This window comes from Myotis brandtii, unplaced genomic scaffold (genome assembly GCF_000412655.1).
Source record: "Myotis brandtii unplaced genomic scaffold, ASM41265v1 scaffold536, whole genome shotgun sequence".
Taxonomy (NCBI): Eukaryota; Metazoa; Chordata; class Mammalia; order Chiroptera; family Vespertilionidae; genus Myotis; species Myotis brandtii.
The window spans coordinates 1,846,682-1,871,580 of record NW_005369967.1 but is presented as its reverse complement, the minus strand read 5'-3'; the positions used below and the strand labels follow the sequence as shown (position 1 = coordinate 1,871,580).

Below are 24,899 nucleotides of genomic sequence, written 5' to 3'. Positions count from 1 at the left end.
GATGTCCACTGGGCCAACATGGCCCTGCTGACTGGACAGAGTCCTTTCCTCCCAACACATTGGGTCTGTCACACCTCGTAGATTATAGGTAAAAACAAGATCTGTTGGTGCTTTCTGCTTAAGAGTTCTTCCTTTCCCATGTAATCAGGGCTATAGTCAACCAATGGGACAGACACAATGCTATGCCATGCAAGGGACATACATCTAATAGCTCAAATAAGGGTACCTTTGTAAAAATGTCTTCTGGGCTCTGCATTTCTTCTGAATCAAATCCAAGATCCCCTGAATTTGTAGAGATGATGCTCAATTTATCTTGAGTTTGTCTGCAAAGCAAAGAACCCTAAAAAACAGCATGTAGTGCTCTAGAGCAACATAGAGAAGATATAGAAGACATATGAGACATCTAGAATTATGGACATATACAAATAGTTTTATTAAAAACATGTTAAATATTATTACCCAAAGATTACCATTAGGTGATTGATTAGTTTTACCAAATGTTTAACTATATTACAAAGCTATAATAATTTAAGTTGTGTGGTACATGCAGGTGAATAGTCAGACAAATCACTAGAACAGAAGGTAAAACCAAGAAATAGACCCAAATAGATATGGAAATTTAGATACAATTTTAAAAACATGAATTATTTAATCAAGTATTATAATACCTTGTTATCCATTTGGGAAAAGATGAACTTGATCCTTACCTTACTATTTACACAAAAATTTTAAATATATCAACAATATAAACATGGAAAATGAAACCATTTAAATATTAAGAAGACCCATGCGACACATTTTAAGTTAAACTATATTACAAAGCTATAATAATTTAAGTTGTGTGGTACATGCAGGTGAATCAATAAAATATATTTTTTTAAAAATGGAGGGAATAGATGGACATATTTGTATAACAAGATGGTAAGAAACAAGATAAAAGAAAGGCATAACAATGGCTGCCTCTAGGAGAACAGATCAAACAGTGACCTCCAGATTCAAAGGTCGACGCTCAACCACTGAGCCATGCCAGCTGGGCCAATTTTTAAATAATTTTTGAGTAGGAAGATCTTTCTAATAAGATAGGAAACCCAGAAAATGAAAGAAGGAAATAAAAATTTCATGACAAAAACCATCATACAAAAGGCAAAACAAAAGAGAAACTGGGGAAATGGGGTGGGGAATATTCACAACATGTATTGTTGACAAGAGTTTAATTTATTTAGTATATAAAGAACTCTTACAAATCACTAAGGAAAAGAATAAACAGCCCAATGGAAATAACAGTTTACAGAAAAGGAAATATAAGTGGCTCTTCAACCTAACTCAGATTAAAAGAGATGCAAATTAAAATTACACTGGGAGTCACTTATCAGATTGACAAAGATCAAAAAGTCCATCACATAGCCCTGCTGGAGTGGCTCATTTGGTTGGGCATCATGCTGTGCACCAAAAGGTTCCCGATTTCGATTCCCAGTCAGGACATGTGGGGAGAGCAGCATATAGATGTTTCTCTCTCCTCTGTCTCTCTCCCCTTCCTCTCTCTAAGCATGCCCTCGATGAGGATTTAAAAAAAAAGAAAAGACTTTCACACAGTCCATTCACAAGAGTGTGAAGAAATAATGATGCACTGCTAGTACGAGAATTGATTGTTACAGCCTCCAGAGAGAAGTATGGTAACATCTAATAAGGCTATGCACGTACTCATTGACCTGAACTTTCCACTTCCACGTATGTCATTACACCAATGTGTAATAACAAAAGTTTGGAAACCTTCTAAATGCCTGTCAATAGTACAGCCACACAATGACTACTATATATATGAAATACTTTTTTTTAACATATTGATATGGAAGAATCTTTGAGACATATTTGGTGAAAAAGTAAGGAGCAGAACAGGGTTTAAAATATGCTACCATTTGTTTAAAACTGGAGGGAATAGCTCTGGCTGGTGTGGCTCAGTTGGTTGGAGCATCATCCCATACACCAAAAGGTCTTGGGCTCGATTCCTGGTCAGAGCACATACGTAGGTTGTGAGTTTGGTCCCGGTTGGGGTGCGTACGGGAGGCAACCAATTAATGTTCCTCTCTAACCTCTCTCTCTCTCTCATCAATAAACATATCCTCGGGTGAGGATAAAAAAATGGAGGGGATAGATGGACATATTTGTATAACAAGATGACAAGAAACAAGATAAAAGAAAGGCATAACAATGGATGCCTCTAGGAGACCAAGGGAACAGGATTAGGTGGCTTTTCACTGAAAGTACCCTTTCGCACCTTGTGAATTCATAACCTATGGCTTATTAAATATTAAAATTTATAACAAAAATAACCAGATAACTCTGAAACAACCTGTTCATTTTGGTACATTAATCATGGTGATATCACAAAACAAAGCTATTTCTCAAACTGGTGTTGAGACACTTAAACGTGTGTTGACGCATAAGCAAAGCCATCATCATGACCTACTTTATCACTGTATTTGACACCAAAAGGATCATGGACCAACCCAATACCTGCTTTTTTAGGGACTTTCAATCCAAGATAGAATAGAAATATGTAGTAGAGTGTAGGGAGCGGCTATAGGGTCAAGCCTCGGAAAGATCTGTGGCAGAGCCACATACAAATCCCCTCTGGGAGGGCAGAGCCCTCCTAGCACAATTAAGCTTGACCTTATAGTTCTCCTTTGTTCCTAGGTAGCTAATGGGCTGTGGGAGGTGCAGCAAGTGCTGCCAAAACAAGGCTTGAGTAACAACCACTCCCCTTATTTTGCTTTGTGTGATCTGACTATAAAATAAAGCTTCGGCTTACAGGCTATGTCACTCATCCAGACACAGTGATCCTACCTAACCCCAACTGTATTCTCTTGTCTGTCTTCTTTAATCCTTCACCGCTCCTCCGCAGGTTCACCCTGGCTATGCTGGACGGGGTTCAGTAGAGAGGACGATGAAAACACCAGAGGAACCAGTGCACCCTGCCCCTCAGTCTGCCAGTACCTGGAACCATCCACCTCTGAAGTCCTACATTCAGACCTGCTACCACCTTGCTCACCTAGCTCTCGTGTGGCATGAATCCCAGCATAGCAGTTCTTTAACCCCAGGAGGACCTACAGACAACTATAAGTCCCTACTGTCATCAATTACTTGAATTATCCAACTGAGATTTCATCATTTCAGTCATTCTCTTACCAATATCCTCAGCCTCCTGGCACTTTTGTCTTTCTGCCCCAGAGGCTGATAAACCCTGCCTGTCTTTTCTGTGCAGCTGGCTGATGAGAACTGCTAAAGAAAAATTACATCCCTTGCATGTTGATGCCATTATAAACACAGGGTGGGGGAAAAGTAGGTTTACAGCTGTTAGTATGTGAAACACAGAGTTTATTCTTGTATTGTTATTTATTAATTATTGTATTATTTTCCATATGAACAACTGTAAACCTACTTTTGTCCCACCCTGTACATAGCCACCAAATCACCCAGGGCCTCCAATAAAACTGTCAATCTGTTTTTATTTCTTAATCTCCACAATGATTATTTCAAACATTTACTACCCTTCTTAAACTTCTTGCCTACCCCCCTCAATTTCAGCAAGTTTTTTGGTGCACATATGCATGCGTGTGCACGCGCACGCGTGTACACACACACACACACCATCAGAATGAACTTAAGTCTTCTATCCTTTTTTATTGTTCACCTAACCCCCTCCCAAATTCCTTTATTTTCTCATACGAGGCAATTTCACTATGTCTAAATTTAGCTATGTCTAATTATTCAACTGTCTCCCCTTACCCTTCCTTCCTAAAGGTGCTATAAGCATATTTTCCCAAACCAAGATGTTTTCACCTCTAAAAGAAACTGTTTTCCAGCTTTTCAATGGCTTTTCACTCAACTTCTTACGTAGCATAAATAGTAACAAAATTTATACCACTTTGTAACCACGATGCATAGCAAGAAGCAGGAGAGCATAAGAGTTAAGCCTACAGATGTGGGGACAGACTTACAACATGACAATTTATTAACTCTTTTTAAAAAAAATTTATTGTTGAAAGTATGACATATGTCCCCTTTTTCCCCCTATTAATCCCTTTTAGCCCCACCCACCACCTCACCCCCACCCCAGCATTCAAACCATTGTCTGTGTCCAAGGGTTATGCATATATGAATAAAGTTCTTTGGTTGATCTCTTCCCACCCACGCACCCATCCCCACCTTCCCTCTGAGATTCAAGAGTCTGTTCCATGTTAACTCTTTTCTTAAGTCTTCTATCCTTTTTTATTGTTCACCTAACCCTCCCCCCCAAAATTCCTTTATTTTCTCATATGAGGCAATTTAACTATGTCTAAATTTAGCTATGTCTAATTATTCAACTGTCTCCCCTTACCCTTCCTTCCTGAAGGTGCTATAAACATATTTTCCCAAACCAAGATGTTTTCACCTCTAAAAGAAACTGTTTTCCAGCTTTTCAATGGCTTTTCACTCAACTTCTTACGTAGCATAAATAGTAACAAAATTTATACCACTTTGTAACCACGATGCATAGCAAGAAGCAGGAGAGCATAAGAGTTAAGCCTACAGATGTGGGGACAGACTTCCTGGGTTCGAAATCTTGACTTGACTTTACTCAACAATGAAATTATAAATAACCCAATTAAAAATGGGCAAAGGATCAGAATAGACATATATCCAGGGAAATGCTTCCAATAATAAATTGGCTTATATGTACAAAAAATCTTTATTGTTGAAAGTATAACATATGTCCCCTTTTCCTCCCCATTGATCCCTTTTAGCCCATCCCAGCATTCACCACACCATTGTCTGTGTCCAAGGTTATGCATATATGAATGCACGTTCTTTGGTTGATCTCTTCCCACCCACGCACCCATTCCCACCTTCCCTCTGAGATTCAACAGTCTGTTCCATGTTAATTCTTTTCTTAAGTCTTCTATCCTTTTTTATTGTTCACCTAACCCTCCCCCCCAAAATTCCTTTATTTTCTCATATGAGGCAATTTAACTATGTCTAAATTTAGCTATGTCTAATTATTCAACTGTCTCCCCTTACCCTTCCTTCCTGAAGGTGCTATAAACATATTTTCCCAAACCAAGATGTTTTCACCTCTAAAAGAAACTGTTTTCCAGCTTTTCAATGGCTTTTCACTCAACTTCTTACGTAGCATAAATAGTAACAAAATTTATACCACTTTGTAACCACGATGCATAGCAAGAAGCAGGAGAGCATAAGAGTTAAGCCTACAGATGTGGGGACAGACTTCCTGGGTTCGAAATCTTGACTTGACTTTACTCAACAATGAAATTATAAATAACCCAATTAAAAATGGGCAAAGGATCAGAATAGACATATATCCAGGGAAATGCTTCCAATAATAAATTGGCTTATACGTACACAAAAAAGACTCTCAAGCATCATTAGTCATCAAGGAGATGTAAATCAGACCAGGATGACTAAAATCAATAGGCAGACAGAAACAAGTGTTGACTAGGAGGTGGAGAAATTGAAACCCTATACAGTGCTGGTAGGAATGTAAAATAGTATAGCATCTTTGGAAAACAGTCTGATGGTTCCTCAAACAAGTAAACACAGTGTTAACATAAGACCTAACAATTCCATTCCTAGATATAGCTTCAAAATAACTGAAAACATATGTCTACACAGAGACTTGTACACGCATGTTTATAGTGGCGTCATTACCTTTACAGATGTGCCAGCAACTCCCTAGACCCTCAGGCCCTTGACCTCCTCAACTCCAGGAACTTTCTCCTCTACCTCATCCCTGCCCCTCAGTCTGCCAGTACCTGGAATCATCCACCTCTGAAGTCCTACATTCAGACCAGCTACTGCCCTGCTCACCTAGCTCTCCTGTGGCATGAATCCCAGCATAGCAGTTCTTTAACCCCAGGAGGACCTACAGACAACTATAAGTCCCTACTGTCATCAATTACTTGAATTATCCAACTGAGATTTCATCATTTCAGTCATTCTCTTACCAATATCCTCAGCCTCCTGGCCCATTTGTCTTTCTGCCCCAGAAGCTGATAAACCCCGCCTATCTTTTCTGTGCAGCTGGCTGAAGAGAACTGCTAAAGAAAAATTACATCCCTTGCATGTTGAAGCCATTATAAACACAGGGTGGGGCAAAAGTAGGTTTACAGCTGTTAGTATGTGAAACACAGAGTTTATTCTTGTATTGTTATTTATTAATTACTGTATTATTTTCCATATGAACAACTGTAAAGCTACTCTTGTCCCACCCTGTACATAGCCACCAACATCACTGTGTGGCATGAATCCCAGCATAGCAGTTCTTTAACCCCAGGAGGACCTACAGACAACTATAAGTCCCTACTGTCATCAATTACTTGAATTATCCAACTGAGATTTCATCATTTCAGTCATTCTCTTACCAATATCCTCAGCCTCCTGGCCCATTTGTCTTTCTGCCCCAGAAGCTGATAAACCCCGCCTATCTTTTCTGTGCAGCTGGCTGAAGAGAACTGCTAAAGAAAAATTACATCCCTTGCATGTTGAAGCCATTATAAACACAGGGTGGGGCAAAAGTAGGTTTACAGCTGTTAGTATGTGAAACACAGAGTTTATTCTTGTATTGTTATTTATTAATTACTGTATTATTTTCCATATGAACAACTGTAAAGCTACTCTTGTCCCACCCTGTACATAGCCACCAACATCACTCAGGGCCTCCAATAAAACTGTCAATCTGTTTTTATTTCCTTAATCTCCACAATAATTATTTCAAACATTTGCTACCCTTCTTAAACTTCTTGCCTACCCCCCTCAATTTCAGCAAGTTTTCTGGTGCACATATGCACACGTGGGGCGCACACACACACACACACACACACACACACACACACGGACCATCAGAATGACAATTCTTCATTATCCTGGTAACAAGTTTGTAAGTCTTTGGAATTTGTGCTCATCATATCTTCCTTTCCTCCTAAGATTAATTTCTCTCTAGCCCATCCTCTTCTCAGGGCTTGACTCAATTAATTATTTCCTAATTCCCCTTTATCTTAAATGTTTTCCTCTTTATAAATGCTCCTACCATCCCACCTAGACCTCCTGATACTAACTTCTCTCTTTCTGGCTTGAAAGAGTTGGCTACACTTTCTTTCTACTCACTCCTCAGCCTATTCCAATCAGGCTTCCACCCACCATTTCTCTGAAGCTGTTCTCCACAATGTCACTCAAGTGACTTATATGATGCTAAATCTAGCGGACATGTTTCAGTTCTTATGTTTCTTAACTTCTCAGTAGTATGGTACTTGATCAGTTCCTACTTCTCTGATTTTAACAGCTTTATTGAGGTATAACTGACACGTAATACTGTGCACATGTTAAAAGTACACAATTCGTGCATCGGTGGGGTCCCTCGGCTTGGCCTGCAGGATCGGGCCAAAACCAGCTCTCCAACATCCCCTGAGATGGCACAGGCCAGCCCAAGGGACCCCACTAGTGCACCCCATCCCTCTTCACTTCCTTCAATCCCTAGGAAACCAGTGGTGTACTTTTTATCACCAAATTCTACAATCTGCAGTGTGAATTTTCTAGAATTATATATAAACTAGATGCCTGGTGCACAAATTCATGCATCGGTGGGGTCCCTTGGCCTGGCCTGCAGGGATCGGGCCAAAACTGGCTCTCCAATATCCCCTGAGGGGTCCTGGATTGTGAGAGGGCACAGGCCAGGCAAAGGAACCAAGTTCTCTTGTCTCTCTGGACCCCTTGCTTTTTATTAACACAAATTGTCCTAAGGCAAAGTAGATATACAGATCAAAGGCAAGGTTTAGTACAGTGGGGCCTTGACTTAGGAGTGTCCCGACTAACGAGTTTTTTGAGATACGAGGTGTCTCTCGGCCAATGAGTTGATAGAGTAATTTGAGTTAACGAGCTCCTTAACGAGCTCGGTCTCTGAACAAATTAAACTCGTAAGTCAAGGCCCCACTGTATACAGAATCCATTGTCAGATTGGGGGAACTGCCTATGGCTGTGCAGGTGTTTGGTCAGTAGGAGGCAATAACATGTAGATTGAAATGCCCTCAGCTGTCTGGTAGCAAGCAATCATCTAAGCAAATCTTTAGGGGTGGGGAAATGCCCTTAGCCATTTCCAGCAGGCAATCCTCAAGGTTCCATCAACCTTTTGATGAAACTTCTTACATTATGACATATCTGGCACCCCAGCAGCAAGCTAACCTACTGGTGGGAGCATCTGCCCCCTGGTGGTCAGTGCACGTCATAGCGAGTGGTTGAGCGACCTTAGCATATCATTAGCATATTATGCTTTGATTGATTGAATGGATGACCGGATGACCAGACATTTAGCATATTAGGCTTTTATTATATAGGATGGAATCATAAGTATATACTTCTTTATTTTGCAGTGGGGGGGTGGATTCCTGGCTTCTTTCATTCAACATAACTACTTGGAGACTCATTCAAGCTGTTAAGTGCATCAAAACTCTATTCCTTTTTATTGATGAGTAGTATTTCATTATGTGGACATATCACAATTTGTTTATCCATTCACCTATTGATGAACATTTGCTTGTTTCTTGTTTTTTATTATAACAAATAAAGCTTCTATGATCATTCATATACACATTTTTATGAATAACTTTTATTTCTCCTGGAAAATTACCTAGGAGTCACAATAATAAATGTATGCTTAACATATTTAACAGTTTGAGAAATTGCCAAGTTGTATGAGAAAGCCAGTTGCTCCACATTCTCATCACTCAAATTGACCTTGGAGCATATGTCTTTCAAAAAAATGGAAATGAATTATCTGGAAGAAAGATCCAGAATACATTAGGGTGGTGCAATCAGGAATCACAGCCAGATATTGACTACTTAAACATCCCCCACCTTCACCCCCTGGAAACCAGACATAAGCCTCAGATGGCAAAGCTTAAATAAATGACTGAACAGGGAACCTGCTTATTCTCAGGTCATAATCATGACTTGAAGACAGGATTAAACAGTTTCGCGAATTGGCAAAACCAACTGTGCTGCTAACCTGAGAAATTCATTGCTACCTTGGGAGTTAACATAACTAACTGAAGTCATCAAGAAAACTATATTCTACTATCAATTAATCGCCAAACACCAGGAAAATTATCATAGTTACATTATAATTCAAAATAGACACAATCAAGTGGTTTTCCTGGGAACGGGTTCAGGAACCAATTGCTTCAGCTCCATTGGAATCCCTAAGGAGGAAGAATTCTCACTTCTCCCTGACTTACCAACTGTCAGACTCCAACCGCTCCTCTTCTGTGTAATGGGCCTTAAAACATATCCCAGATGCCAGTGTTTGATGTCCAGGACAAACGATGTGGTAACTGCCTAACAATGATTGGGGAAAAGTGAACCAGACTCTAGACTAGACTTGGGCACCGGGAGATAGAGGTTTGGAGAGATTTCCCAAAAACCGCTGGTGGCCAGAAGGGTTGTGGGAGAGCTGGCTGGCTGGTCCCAAAGGCCTTGGACCCTAGATGGTTGGGGATCTGCAGTGTACCTGGCGCATGGTTCAACTTTTCTCCGTGACTGGGAACAGCAAGCTCCCCGCCCGCTAGTCCACGCCAGGGCTTGGACTACATTTCCCAGAGGGCTTTGCTCCCGGGCTTTGCTGTAAAGTACTAGGGCGCGCCGGGGAGGGGAAGCCACCGTTGGCGAGCACCGCTGGGGCACCTCGCTGTGCTGCTGCAAGATGATTGGGGTCCTGCTCCTGCTCCTCCTTCTCCCCCTTCTCCTGTTCATCGCTGCACCCCAAATCAGGTCTGTGCAAATGTAATGTCTCTTCTTGCGAACCTTTGGGGGGGGGGGGCGGGCATCAATCCTCACGGAAGCTCTGTTTCTTCAAAAGAAGGAAAAGGAAAACTCCCCGGTGGGCTCCATGTGGGCTTAGACCGGGTTCGGTTGGTCTGAGGGGGTCCGGCTGCCCTGGATGCGGGGAGGGCGACACCATCAGACCCCAGGCCGAGGGAAGGGATTGCATACCGGAGCACCCTGCTTTGTTTCTCCTGCCCCCCCTTTTCCTCTAAGCAGCCTTTGCTTCCGGCTCCAGCAAACCCCGAGTGCAGGGCTACCTCAGACACTTAAGTTTACAGCGTTGCGGGTTTCAGACCCCAAAATAAGGTGTGCACCTCAAGACTCTATTCCCCGTATCCCCCACGCCTTGAACCGGCCCTATCTAGCCTCTTGCTTCCAGCCTGTAAAGTACAATGGAACCATTCAACCTTCTGCTTTCCGAAACCGGCCTTTGATGGGAATCGTGACATCTCCCGCCCATTCCTGCTCGCTTGTTACTGTTAGATGCGCTCTTTCTCTGGGCGATGTTGTAAAGGAGAAAAAGTGATATCCTGCACCCAACCCTGTCCTCAGAGCAGGATTATCGGGGTCGGAGTCAATCCCTGGGGTTTCAGGGTGGGGCGGCGAGGACGCGGGTAGCGCTCCATTAACCTGGTGATGCATCAGGCAATAGCTGGCTAAGTGTCCGCAGAGAATCAGCAGCGAGCTGCCGAGCAGGCCGCCTGCTGATTGGTCTGAGTAAATCACCAGTAGTGACGATGAACCAGTGCCTGGAAGGACACAGCCTCCTGAGGGCGGGTGGTGCAGGGGCGGTGCAGGGGCGGAAGCTGGGGTGCAGTCGCTGCCGGTTGGAACGTGAAGGTGCGTAAGATTTCACTCTTATTTCTTCTTGAATTCACCTCTTCTTTCCCCCCCCTCCCCACCTTCCTCTTGCCCCTCATCCAGTTGTAGTTTTCCTCCCCTCTGAACACTCAGTGCTCCTACCTTTAGGCACCCTTGGGTGCCCATACTCAGAAGAAAACGGCTGCTTTTTTAAAAAAAGAGGAAGGGAGAGAGAGATAGAAACATCAATGATGAGAGAGAATCGCTGATTGGCTGCCTCCTGCATGCCCACTGGGGATGGAGCCCTGACTGGGAATTGAACTGTCTGACCTCCTGGCTCATAGCTCCACGCTCAACCACTGAGCCACTCCGCTGGGCTGCTTTTTATCTCTCCAACACCGGAACCTCGTATCTACATAGAATCTCAATGGAAAGTTGAACCTGAAATGAAAATAGTGCTCAGACCTCAGTGAGATGTTTCTGAGGAAGATTATACTCCAAGAGTCATGTTCCCAGCTGCCTAGTTAGGTCACAGGAGCTAGGCCGGAGCTGGTCTTTCATTCCTGCTGGTTCGGGAGAAGAAAGGCCTGAGTAGAGGTCCTAATACATTGTCCCTCCTGGAGCTAACGCTGAAGAGAGTGGGAAACTGAGTGGGGGAGGCTGACATCTTATCTGCCTTCTTTGCACTAAGCAGGGAACTTTAGTGGCTAGGAGAGTGTACCTTGCAATTCCAAGTTCAATGTAAAAGGCTGAAATGCCTTTTAAAAATGCATCTCCTAGTGAACGGATTCTTTCAACTTGAGCTTCAAGATTTGCAGAGAAGAGAAAAGGACAATCTGAGGCCTGCTAATTACTGTTTGTATATTCATTTCTGTAGAAATGAAGAATAGTGCAGTGCTTAAGGACAAGGACTCTAGTGAATTAAACCAGAACTTGAATCTCCGCTCCCTTTTGTACTTCCCTTTCCTTTTGTCTTATTTTTAATTGTGTGTGTGTGTGTTTCTGTTTGTTTTGTCCCAGGTTGACAAACTTTCATAATTTTAACTTTTGTGTTGGATTAGCTGTTTTTTCAAGGCCATTAAGTGCTAATTATAAACATATTGACATAAGTGGACCAGTTCTTTCTTCTTCCAGGCTGAGTCTTGTGATTCCCTAAAATTTAGGGAATTTTTAGGAAAATTTAGGGCCTAAATCATAGAAGAGCTCAAAGCGAAGCCAGTTGCCTGGCTAATCAAATATTCATTCAGTTCTTGTACTGTAGGGAGTCGCTCTAATTATTATTGCCCTGTAATAGCCTCACTTTTATTCTTGAGTGAGGACAGAAAACTTTTGTTTTCTTTCCTCCGACCTTCCTTAAACCTATAAAAGGACAGCTGTAGAAGGAACCAAAACAAACCTTACCCTTGAGATCTGAAGACACGGGGGTTTGCAGGATCCTCTGGTTGAAACAAGGAAAATGAAGAACTGATGAGCTTTCCTTCTGTGTCTACAGGAAAATGCTATCCAACGGGGTGTGTACATCGACTGCCCAGCTTCCAGGGAAGGTGGCAGTGGTTACTGGTGCCAACACAGGCATCGGGAAGGAGACAGCCAAAGAGCTGGCTCAAAGAGGCAAGTTTATCTACTTCTAATTCCCTGCTGCTACTGCCATTTTACCTCGCAATGATGACCATTCACATTTATTTCCTCCCAATCCTGGAATTCAAGAACATTCCAAGTGCCCCACTGATTTGCTGGTGTGAGCCTAGTACAATGCTCTCTATATAATGAGCACTTAATGAGTATTGTTGATTAATCTTCTTTCCTCATTTACTCATCAGATGCCTCTGTTGTGAAGTAGGGATAAAATAAATAAAACAGTAGAAATAACATCCAGCATCAGTATCTATATATATAAAAACCTAAGCGACCAGCAGACCTTTTGACCGGTAGCTATGACGTGCATTGACCACTAGGGGGCAGACGCTCAACACACAGGCATGGAAACATGGAACAGACTGATGAATCTCAGATGGATTCATGCACCAGTTGGGTCCCTCGGCCTGACCTGCGGAGATTGGGCCAAAACTGGCTCTCCAACATCCCCTGAGGGGTCCTGGATTGCAAGAGGGTGCAGGCCAGGCCAAGGGACCCCACCGGTGCACAACTCTGTGCACCAGGCCTCTAGTTAAGTCTATAATACCCACTCAACAACAGAGCTGACAGTTTGTCTCTTATGCATTGGTTGACAGGAGCGCGTGTCTATATAGCTTGCCGGGATGTGCAAAAGGGGGAATTGGTGGCAAAAGAGATCCAGACCATGACAGGGAACCAACAGGTATTCGTGCGGAAACTGGACCTGGCTGATACTAAATCTATCCGAGCCTTCGCTGAGGGCTTCTTAGCAGGTGAGTGCATAACCTGAGACTATGTTGTGGGTCTTGCGACTTAGCTAAAAGGAAAAGATCCCTCTTTCTGTCTGATATATAGAAATGCTAGATAAAATATAACAAAACAAAACAAAAACACCTTTTGATTCACAGCAGAACTCAGTGGTAACAACGGGAAATCCTCAAGAGGCAGACATATAAAGTGAATTCTGAAAAGTCATGGCAGTGAGTAAGAACTAAAACCAAAAATCTCACAGGAGTGTCAGAACTCAACATGGGTTTTAGGGTCTGGAGATGAGGCCTTAGGCCCTTGAGAGCTGGGGAGCTGTATCTGAGGCTCCACATACGGAAGGTTGGGATTCGCAAAAGGCCATTGGGTCCATGGTACAGGAGCTTAAAAAAGCCCAGGCTACCAGTTGAGGAACATGACAAAGAAGCTTATCATCTCTTCAGGACACAGATGGGTAAAGAATCATCTTCAGGAAATTAGAACCCCCCAGCTGGCATCTATGGGGCAGGGGGGATCTACACCTCAGAATAGTGTTAAGAATCTTAAGCTGAGAAATTAACGTAAAACCCTGTAGTATCACATGAAAAGCACATCCAAGAGCATTCTGTAGGCATAGCCCCTCATAACCCAGGAAGCTAGGACTCCCAAGAAAATGAACTTCCAGCATAATGAGCTTTTAGTCACAAATTACTAAACACATGAGAAAGGGAAACCTGAGAGAAAGTTGGCAGATGCAACAAAGAGGTGAAGCCGGTATTTCGTTTGGTGCCTGAATCCCAGTGGTGGGGGTGCATACAGAATGTCCTTTCTTCTCTTGCTTTGGAATCTTCCCATCCAGCTGGGAAGTCTTTCTGTTGGGAGTGGTGGATGGAACACTTCCCAGAAGCAGAGAGTAAGTTTTCCTGAATTGGAAAGCTTGGGAAGGCCATTTGATAGTGTAAGTTGGAATTTTGTCCTGCATAGTAAAAGTATGCAAGATTCAACTACAGTCTTAGAATAAAAACAATACAAAATAAGTATGAAGGGAACGTGGAGGAAATATTGAAGTCCTGCATCTCCATTTTCAGAGCTTAGGTGTGAGGCAGATTTCTAAGATGTAATAGCTATGGCTCCATCCCCTCTTCCCTACAGACGAAAAGCATCTCCATATTTTGATCAACAACGCAGGAGTGATGATGTGTCCCTACTCCAAGACTGCAGATGGTTTTGAGATGCATATAGGAGTCAACCACTTGGGTAAGAAATCTGGTCTCATCACAAAAGCTAGAAGGAGCCTGAAGTTCCCCTTGAAAAACTTAGGGATGAGATTGAGCCTTCTCTATAGTGTGTTTAGACCTCTCAGCCATAATAGACCGTCTATACTAATAAAAGGATAATAGGCTAATTAGACTGGATGTCTTCCGGATGGAGGGCTGGACAAAGTCACGGTGGCAGGGGCCGAGGCAGAGGCAGTTAGGGGTGATCAGGCTGGCAGGGGAGAGCAGTTAGGGGCGCTCAGGCTGGCAGGGAGGGCAGTTAAGGGGCGATCAGGCTGGCAGGGGAGGGCAGTTAGGGGGCAATTAGGCTGGCAGGGGAGCCGTTAGGGACATCAGGCCAGCAGACAGAGGTGGTTAGGTGCAATCAGGCAGGCAGGCAGGTGAGCAGTTAGGAGCCAGCGGTCCCGGATTGCAAGAGGGATGTCCGACTGCCAGTTTTGGCCTGATCCCGAGGGGTCCCAGATTGGAGAGGGTGCAGGCTGGGCTGAGGGACACCCTCACCCATGCACAAATTTTGTGCACCGGGCCTCTAGTCCTATATAATAAAAGGCTAATATGCAAATCAACCGAATGGCAGAATGACTGGTTGCTATGACATGCACTGACCACTCAACACAGGAGCTGCCCCCTGGTGGTCAGTGCACTCGGGAGCCTCTCCTGCCTCCCCGACAGCACTAAGGATATCCGACTGCCAGCTTAGGCCCGCTCCCCCTGGGCCTAAGCCATCAGTCGGACATTCCTCAAGGGCTCCCAGACTGCGAGAGGACTCAGGCCTGGCTAAGGGCCCTTTCCCCATGAGTGCACGAATTTCGTGCACTAATATATCATGGTCCTGCCTGAAAGCTCAGGGATAAACTCGAGGCTCACTCAATTCCACCACGTTTTAATCTGTGATTCAGATTCCGTTTACCGTGGGGCATTTTTGAACAGCATAATTGTATCGAGGGTTGTGTTGCATTCTTTGTAGTGACCCTTGTGGCCAGCATCAGATAGAGGCTGCCTGCTCTTAAAGAGTGATGTTACTCAAAGTTGGAATGAGATGGGACTTCATGTTCATATTCACATAATCCAGACCTACCTCATCCAACAGTGATTTTTAACTTTTTTCATCTCATGACACACATAAACTAATTACTAAAATTCTGTGGCACACCAAAAAATATATTTTTTGCCAATCTGACCCAAAAAAAGGTATAATTTTGATTGATTTACAAGTAATAATAATAGTAATTAACTTTTTGTTCCAGAGTAACTTTTAAAAATCAGGTGCCCCTAGAGAGTGTTATGCTGAACAAAAGAAGCCAGTTAGAGAAAGACAAGTATCACATGATCCCACTCTTGTGGAATCTGGTTAACAAAATAAACTGATGAATGGAATGGATCCAGAGACGTGGAAGCATGGGACAGAGTGCAGAATCTTGTGGGGGGAGGGTGGGTGGGTGGGAGGTGATCGAAGAACTTGTATGCATATATACATAACACATGGACACAGACAATAGGGTGGTGAAGGCCTGGGGCAGGGGGCCAAGGAGGGCTGGAGGGGACCTATGGGGGGGAAATGGGGACATAAATGTTATACTTTCAACAATAAAGATTAAAATAAAAAATCAGGTGCCTATACTTCTATATAAGGATTTCTGGTGCCAACAATTAAGCAAGCAGACACAACCTTATTATGCAATGTGAACAAGATGATGAAACTCTATTATATTTTTGGTTCAAGACAGGGGCTTACATACCAGAGGGCTATTGTCTGTGTAGGCTGTTGTCATTTCATTCATTCATTCATTCATTCATTCATTCATTCATTCATTTTTGTTAATCCTCACCTGAGGATTTTTTTTCATTGCTTTTAGGAGAGAATGGAAGAGAGGGGTGAGAGAGAGAGAGAGAGAGAGGGAGAGAGAGAGAGGAACATCGACTGGTTGCCTTCTGCACACACTGCAACCCTTTGGTGCGCAAGCCAACGCTCTAACCACTGAGCACACAAGCTGTTGTCATTTTTTTTATTTGACAGTCTAAGTGAAAAAAGGTCAGTGCATCTGACTAAATAGTTAGGTATTGCATGTTTTAAAAATTCTTGCGGCACACCAGCTAAAAATCTTTGACTGTTTCTGTTTCCCCAAACCCTCACTGAATTTGTTCTGTAGTTGACAATGAATTAATGAGGCAAAAAGCCTTATTCCTGAGTCCTCTGCTTCCCATAGCTGAGCCCTACTCACCGCTACTCCCTTCACCCCTGCACTGGCCCTGAACTCTGTTAATTCTAGTTTTTCTTACAGGTCACTTCCTCTTGACCCATCTGCTGCTAGAGAAGCTGAAGGAATCAGCCCCATCAAGGGTAGTGAACCTGTCTTCCTTAGCACATCTCTTGGGAAGGATCCATTTCCGTAATCTTCAGGGCGAGAAATTCTACAGTGCAGGTCTGGCCTACTGTCATAGCAAGTTAGCCAACATTCTCTTCACCAAGGAACTGGCCCGGAGGCTAGAAGGTAGGCTTAGAAGAAATGAGTGTGGAGACATGAGTCGGGGAAGGAGCTCAAAGCCACAGGAACAGAAACTGTTTTCTGGAGCCTGTCCTCTGGCCAGGGCCTGCTTCCATGGCTGTAGCTGGGTCTAGGTTTAGTAAACGCCCATCAGTGAATATTGGAGATGGCCGTCAGGGGATGAAGACATTCTGACTGTGAGGCTGAAGGCTTGGTTTCACCACTTCCTAGCAGTGTGACCTGCAGCAAGTTAACTTTTCGAGGCTTACTTCCTCATGTGTAAAATGGGACTACTTCACAGGTTGTTGTCATAATTAATTCAGGCTTCATGAGCAAGTCAAAGTTTTTTACTCATAGTGAAACTAAGTACAAGTGAGGGACCTGAACTGGCACTAGATAGAGCCATTAGGATAAAGCAAGTGCAAGGGTGGGAGGGGAATGGGGGGTGACTCCCTAACAGCAAAGGGTCAAATAAGAGGGAAATGTATGCTTGAGGAGGGGACTCTCCAGTCACAGATAAACACAGTTTCTTAGCATCATCCACTCTGGATTTCCAGGAAAGACAAAGGAAATCCAGGGTGGACAGTTGGAGTTGCTTAGGAGTTGAGTTGGGCAGAGTTCAGGCCGAAGGAATCAGACACAGAAGCCCCACTGGTCAGTTCAGTTCACATGTCCAGTCTATGCCCAGGACATGACATTCTGATTAGAAATTAAATGGGTTACAGTGTGGGCGGGTTGAGGGGGCTGAGGAACATTCCAGGTAGAAGGGGAGAATGCATGAAGTTCTGGGCTCAGTTTGAGAAACAGAGAGAGGGGCAGTATGGTTTGAACATAGAATATAAAATATGGGTCATTTAGAGTAGATCTTGAGTTGAAAATAAATAATAATCCACAGTCCTTTATCTGTCACTTGTGAAATCTACAAAGGACTAAAAATTCAGGGGGTTTTTTGTATTTTTTTTTAAAATATATATTTCATTGATTTTTTACAGAGAGGAAGGGAGAGGGATAGAGAAATGGAAACATCTATGAGAGAGAAACATCGATCAGCTGCCTCCTGCACAGCCCTTACTGGGGATGTGCCCGCAACTAAGGTACATGCCCTTGACTGGAATTGAACCTGGGACCCTTTAGTCTGCAGGCCAACGCTCTATCCACTGAGCCAAACCAGTCAGGGCAAAAAATTCAGTTTTTGTATAAGTTGATACCAGAACACATTAGGCAACAAAACTTCATCTGTACTAGGGAGAGTAGGTAATAGACAGAATATGTATGTGTGTCATATTCCCTTTATAATACAGAAAAAAATCGGAAACATTTCTGGCCCCAAGGATTCCAGTGAAGAATTTGGGGCCTAAAATAGTGTATGTATAAATGCCATTTGTACTGGTAAATGTATAACTGTACCAGACACTATTCTTTTTTTCTTTTTTTTTTAGTATTCAAAACAGTTTATTCTTTTTTTTTTTAATTGTTTAAAGTATTACATATGTCTCCTTTTTCCCCCAATTGACCCCTCCCTGGCCACTCCCACCCCCAGGACAACACTAGACACTATTGTAAGCTCTTGTACATATGACTCATTTAGACCTCAGGACAATCCAGTGAGGTGCAGATCTTATGATTATCCCCATTTTATAGATGAGGAAACTGAGTCACAACATCCAGAGCTTGCCCAAGGTCACACAGCTAATGAATGGTAGAGCTAGGATTTGAAACGGGGCAGTGTGTATTCATGTCATCTCTCTTTGGCCCTTCAGCAACATTAAGTCCTGTCTTCCCCTCTCTTTATGGCACACCCTCCTCAGGCTCTGGCGTTTCAGTGTATTCTGTACACCCTGGCACAGTCCACTCTGAATTGGTTCGGCACTCATTTTTCATGAGATGTATGTGGCGGCTTTTCTCCTTCTTCATCAAGACCCCTCAGCAGGGAGCCCAGACCAGCCTGCACTGTGCCTTAGCAGAAGGTCTTGAGATCCTAAGTGGGAATCATTTCAGGTATGAATGTATCTGTTTTTGAAGATGAAATTTTATTGCCTAAAGGAAATAATTTGGATTTGTTTGATGTTCTATGCCCTTTTTAAAAAGTACATTGTCTAACATAGTTTTTTTCCTTTAATTCTAGGGTTTTTACCTTTTAATAGGGGAATTTGACCCATTCACACTTTTTTTGTGGTAATTGCTAGGTTTGATTTTATTCATGTCATCTTTTATTTTATGTTTTCTGGTTGTTTCTTTTATTCCCATATTTTGTTCTGTCAATCCAATTTTCTTTGTTCCTTGTTAGAATCCTAGTTTTATTTATTTATTTATTTATTTATTTTTAAAGAATTTGAACCTATATTTCTTTATTGTCTTCAGGACTGATATAGTATCAATGGTCTCATTTCTTGAATAAGTGAAGACTTTTTAAACTTTTTATTAGAGAATTTTGAATATACACAGTAGTAGAATAGCATCTCGAATCCCCATATACCTATAATCCAGCCTCAACAACCATTACCCATGGCCAATCCTGCCCCATCCCAATCTACAGCCCCTCATGAAACCACTATCCTTCCCATATTTTTCTCATCCCATATTATTTGGAAGAAAATCCCAGATATTACATAAGATCAAATTCTTAGGGTGTTTTTACCTCTACCTTCAAGATTTTATGGAAATGACCTGAGATTTTAGAGGATGGACTATAAATAAATTAAGGTTGGATTGGGAGGTAGGAAGTCAGATCATGAAAGGCCTATAATGCCAGACTGAGAGGAGCCACAGTTTTCAGTAGAGAGAGACATAATCTGGTCTGTGCTTTAGAAAAACATCCCTGGTGACTTTGTTTAATGAATTAATACGTATCCCAAGTGAGAGATAATGAGTTCCTGATTTAAGGTAATGACAATTGGAATGAAAAGAGCGGTTAAGTGAGAAAGGCAGAATTTTTGCCACTTGTTGACTAACTGAGTGAGACAGTAGGGGAAGATCTGGTGACTTGGGTTCAAGCCTGAGTTATGAGGAGATTGATGGGGACATTAACTGAGACAGCACACGTGAAAAATAATGTGTATAACTTAGGGCTCTTTGATTCCAAAGCAGTGGAATTGGATTCTAGCTAGCATAAGCAAGAAGGGAATTTACTAAAATATGAGGATACTCCCCGGTCCAAAGAGAAGACTGAAGAGCCAGGCTGTAGTATTGGAATAATTTTTACAGCACATCGTAGCTTCCAAGGCACCTTCATGCCTATTGTGTCATTTGCTCTTCACCCTAAACTATGCAGAGCGTGCGGCACAGCGCAGTGGAGGCTGCAGAGGCCACGCCGTTCCCAGAGGCACACGGAGCCTTTGCTTCTCAGTGAAGACCTTTTCTCCCAGAAACGGCAGGCCGTGCTGGCGAGTTCCCTTAAACCCAAGTGCTTTATCTGTAAGGCTTGTTTTTAAATGCAAAGACTCATTTAAGTCATTTTTCTCAAACGCTCGTGCATTTAAGAACCATCTGGAGAACTGGTTAAGAACAGATTCTGGGCCTCTCCCCAGAGATTCTGATTCAGGAGGCCTGGCGTGGGGCCTGAGAACTGGCATTCCTAACAGGTTTCCAGGCGACGCTCCTGCTGCTGGTCCCCAGCCCACACTTGGAGTAGCACTGTCTTAGTGGACACAGTGTCAGGAGTTTGCTTCATGTCATTACTTCAGACTTATCAACTCAGCTTTTCACCTTTGGAATTTGCTTAGTATGTCCAGGAAGCAGTTTTCTTGAGATTGTTAGTTTTAAAATTTGCTTTTTATATTATTTCAAAGATTGTGATCTGTTTACTCTATCATTTAAAAAAAAAACACACACCTCCATTGAGTACCTACTGTATACTAGATGCAGAAAATACAAAACTGAGTAAAAGTATTATCCTTGAAAAAAATTTCTGGGTGGTGCAAAGTTGGGATATCCACCCTGCATTTAATGGAGACTTAAAATAATTAGAATTACAGCAATGAAGAGAAGGTATATGAAACACTGGGTACCTTGTTACCATTTCTTTTCTGCTATCATCTTTTCCTTCTTTCATTATTTATGAAGCTGACTTTACTTGTTTTTTTTGTTTGTTTTTGTTTTTAGTTTAAAAACGGGTGGACCAGAAATAAGTGTTTTGTTTTGTTTTATTTGCCATTCTAAGCATCTGTGACCAATGTAAATAGCAGGATCTCAGGTCCATGACATTGTACAAGGTCCTATAGAATGGACCTCAGACATTTAGTTGAACAAAATGGACATAGGTATCAAGCAGGCACTGATATTACAATTAAATATATACATACAAAGGAGAATGTTCAGACTAAATGAAATGCCTTTATATCAAACAAAGCATTCTGATCAGAGATGGTCTAGTGAGCTCTAAAATGGTAATTACAGTCCGGCTGATGTGACTCAGTGGTTGAGTCTAGACCTATGAACCAGGAGGTCACAGTTCAATTCGGTTTGATTCTCGGTCAGGGCATTTGGCCGGGTTGTGGGCTCGAGGCGTGCAGGAGGCAGCTGATCAATGATTCTCTCTCATCATTGATGTTTCTATCTCTCCCTCTCCCTTCCTCTCTGAAATCAATTAAAAAATCTCAATGGATTGAGATAATACTCCAGAGAATGGCAGTTTATAAAAAATAAAATAAAATGGTAATTACATTTTCTCCGGTAAAGATTGGAGGATGAAGAGCTAGGACAAACACTGGATCTGTGAAGTGCCTAGAGGACATGTCACCCCTGGGTTGTTTTTCTGTCGTATTCCTCATCCCAGGAAGAGAACAGACTCCATCTTAACCCCTCTCTTTCCCTTCTAGTGACTGCCGTGTGACGTGGGTCTCTGCCCAGGCTCGGAATATGACAATAGCAAGGCGGCTATGGGACGTCAGCTGTGACCTGCTGGGCATCCCTATGGATTGACAGGTGGTGGCCGTTGGACCCAAGAGAAGTGTGCAGCAGACTACTCAGTGCTCCCTGCCAAAATGACTCTCCTTCAGGGTGGCCAAACCTTGAGCACAAAGGGAGCAAACCTTCCGGCCTTGGCAGCTTTCTGAGAGAAGCCCCGTGCGCACTGCCAGGCATCGCAACGCCTTGCATCTGTCCAGATTGACTTTGCTCCCCTTCTTGCCAGTTACTAGAGATATCACAGGACAAGTACCCCCTCGGGACCGCCAGCTCATCTGTTCCCTCTGAGACGCACCACCCAGGAGAACCTAAGCTCTGGCAGGGTTGATTTGTGGCAGTTTGGACTCGTTTCTACCCTCTCTGTTCACGGTGTATTGTCTCCCAACCAAACAACCTTCACTTGGAGAGGGCCACGCTACAGCCTGAGCTGAATCCAGGAGTGACGTTGGCTCGCTTGGCTCAAGAGCAGGGCTTGTCCCTCACCTCTTAAAACCATCGTAGGGCGAACATCTGGATTCTTTCAGGAAATGTAACTGAATCTGGATTGTGGGATGGCTCTCTCTCTCTGACAACCTAAAGCCACTGCTCAGACATGTTCCCATGCCTAGACCATGGGAGAGCTTCCTTTTCTAAGAAGTTTGGGTGTTTGGGAGGATGGCAGAAATATGGGGGAAGGCAGAAATAAAAATGAAGTTTAAACTCTCATTTCCCTGCTATTTCTCTGACCAGCAAGGAGGTAATGAAAGGATCAGTTTGAGAAGGTAGGCCTCCTGACATCAGTTACTGACCCCAGACCCATGGAGGCCTCCTTTTTGTGCTGTAGTTTCTCTTTGGTGCTTGTTATTGAATAGATGTGTTCCTATGTACTTTTGCAGTTGGGAGTATTTTCACAAAATTTGAAGTAGCCACAAAGGAACAGTATTAAACTGGACCCTGATGCAGGTAAATGATCAGAGATGGAGCAAGCCAGTGCCACCCAGTCTTTGATACAAATGGCTAGAGCTGCAAGGGGAAGCAGATTCTGTTTATGTTGATAACTACCCACCAAGAAGCACATGGAGAGCAGGAATTCAAAGATAATAGGCCTGGAAGGTAATGAAGGGACTAAAGGATTTTTTTTAAAGCTGAAGATGGTAATATCCAGCTATAGAATTAAGGGTGAGCACCCGAGTTAGCAAGGCTGATAGAGCACTATCTTAAGCACCAGTCAACCAATGTGGCAGGAAAAAAAAAACAAAAAACCCCAATTCCTTATTTAGCAAAATTATCTTAAGGACTGATACTGGTAGTTAGTCAATTTAATAATTTTTTAGGGTTATCTTCTTACATATCTTGACAAGCATAAAATGACTATTTGCTAAAAAAAAAAAAAAGCTACATTGTATTTGGAGAACTTTTTAAAATGTGTTTTTGATTTTTTTAGAGAGAGAGAGAGAGACATCAGTGTGAGAGAGAAACATTGATCCGTTACCTTCCTTTCGGTGCACGGGATGACGCTCAACCAACTGAGCCACACTTGCCAGGGCTTATTTGGAGAACTTTTTATCAAAAGTAATGTTGCCAGCCCTAGCTGGTTTGGCTCAGTAGATAGAGCGTCAGCCTGCGGACTGAAGGGTCCCCGGTTCAATTCCGGTCAAGGACACATGCCCGGGTTGCCAGATCGATCCCCGGTGGGGGGTGTGCAGGAGGCAGCTGATCAATGATTCTCATCGCTGATGTTTCTATCTTTCCCTCTCTGAAATCAATAAAAATATATATTTTTTAAAAAGTAATGTTGCCAAAGGAAATCTGAAGAATTGCTACTGTTTTCATCACTTGTTTACAGTATGTTATTCTAGTAAGAGTTTGAGATTTTCTTGGACCAACAATTATATATATACTTTGATGGGGAAAAGGGTTATAGGACCAAGTCTTCTCATATTTGTAAATTAATAATCTTTTGTTGAACTTGTTTTGACTATTTATATTTAGAATTGGCCACTTTATGGAAAACTTTTTTGTAATAGTGCAGTGGAATAACTGAATTAATATTTTACTTAATTTATATTGATCTGTCAATGACAAATAAAAATTTTTGATTATTTATTGTGTTTTAATTTACCAGAATAAAAACTGTAAGAATTAAAAGAAAGTTTAAATAGAGTCAACAGAAGAAAACAATTAACATTTAATTATAGTTGAAAGAAGAAACACTTCATTATTACGGGTATGCAATCATTTCTCATTCTAAGAATAATTTGTCCCAGTCTTTCTACAATACAGTCTCAATTGAAATGCCATTAACTTCAGTTGTGTGATAATTTGACCATTCATTCACCCATTTTCTACTTTCCTTTGGTGATGCTGTTCAAAGATTACTTTTTCCACCCCAGGTTAGCTCTCCTTTTGTACCTGCCCCTTCGATAACTGGGATTTTACAGGACACTGCCGGACAATCTCAGGCTTTGCTCTCCCTATGTGCTTAATTTTTAGGAGGTCAACAAGTTTCTTGAATCAATGGTTAATGAACTCAGTCTAATAAAAATAAGGGCCCAGGAGATTAAAATCACCAAATCGTCCCCCTGAACAGACATGTATCTTTTAATGTGTGTGGGCAGTTTTAAATATTGGACTGCCAAACAAACATTTCATAACGGGCTCCATAGGCAAACCATGAAATCGGTGAAAATAGGAATTCCCTTCCGCTGAACCACGAAAACCCGTGGAGTGCAGGAAGGACTTGAACACCTTACACTCACGGGAACGAGACTGGAGGCGGGTCCCCCGGGCTCACCCCGTTATACATCGCCAAGCGCAGAGAGTGACTCTCTTCATCGCCAGCGCATGGCCCCGACCCCTGCACAGTGACTGCTGACATTAAACATCGCTGAGTTCATGTTTCGGGGGTCTCAACGCCCGGTGACCACTTCTGAAAGCAGGTGTTCCCCCCCCCGCCCCCCACCGCCCGGAGGGCAGGCCGGAACCTGGCCCGAGTACTGAAAACTACCATTCGGTCAGGAAGCGAACTAAGTTAGTCAGGGGGCCCGAAAAGTGCGACAGGTAACGTCCAGTCACACGCCGACACCCAACCAATAAGCTCAGCGTCTCCCCTTGGCAGCAGCGGCGCTGGGATCCACCGCGCCCCTCAACTCGTGACCTCCGGGTAGGTCCGCCCTCCCCGCCGAACTACAGCCCCCGGCATGCACCGCGGCATCCGCCCTTC

At 42.9% G+C, this 24,899-nt stretch overlaps 1 protein-coding gene across 2 annotated transcripts; it reads left to right on the top strand.

Annotated features, from left to right (window-relative positions):
* Positions 1-9,291: 9,291 nt before the first annotated feature.
* Positions 9,292-23,070, top strand: RDH11 (retinol dehydrogenase 11 (all-trans/9-cis/11-cis)). Of its 2 annotated transcripts, none has more exons than XM_005877923.2 (7): positions 9,292-9,816; positions 12,164-12,282; positions 12,903-13,058; positions 14,182-14,286; positions 16,589-16,798; positions 18,601-18,790; positions 21,610-23,070. In XM_005877923.2, the coding sequence occupies exons 1-7, from the start codon at positions 9,749-9,751 to the stop codon at positions 21,710-21,712; spliced, it is 951 nt and encodes a 316-aa protein (XP_005877985.1). In that variant the 5' UTR covers positions 9,292-9,748; the 3' UTR covers positions 21,713-23,070. The 2 variants fall into 2 exon arrangements, with proteins under 2 accessions (XP_005877985.1, XP_005877986.1); XM_005877924.2 differs by lacking the exon at positions 9,292-9,816 and adding an exon at positions 9,849-10,710.
* Positions 23,071-24,899: the final 1,829 nt, after the last annotated feature.

Coding starts and splice junctions, on each gene's coding strand:
- RDH11 (XM_005877923.2), top strand. CDS start 9,749: ATGATTGGGGTCCTGCTCCTGCTCCTCCTTCTCCCCCTTCTCCTGTTC. Junction 12,283..12,902: donor CAAAGAGCTGGCTCAAAGAG/GCAAGTTTATCT, acceptor ATTGGTTGACAG/GAGCGCGTGTCTATATAGCT. Junction 18,791..21,609: donor CTAAGTGGGAATCATTTCAG/GTATGAATGTAT, acceptor TTTCCCTTCTAG/TGACTGCCGTGTGACGTGGG.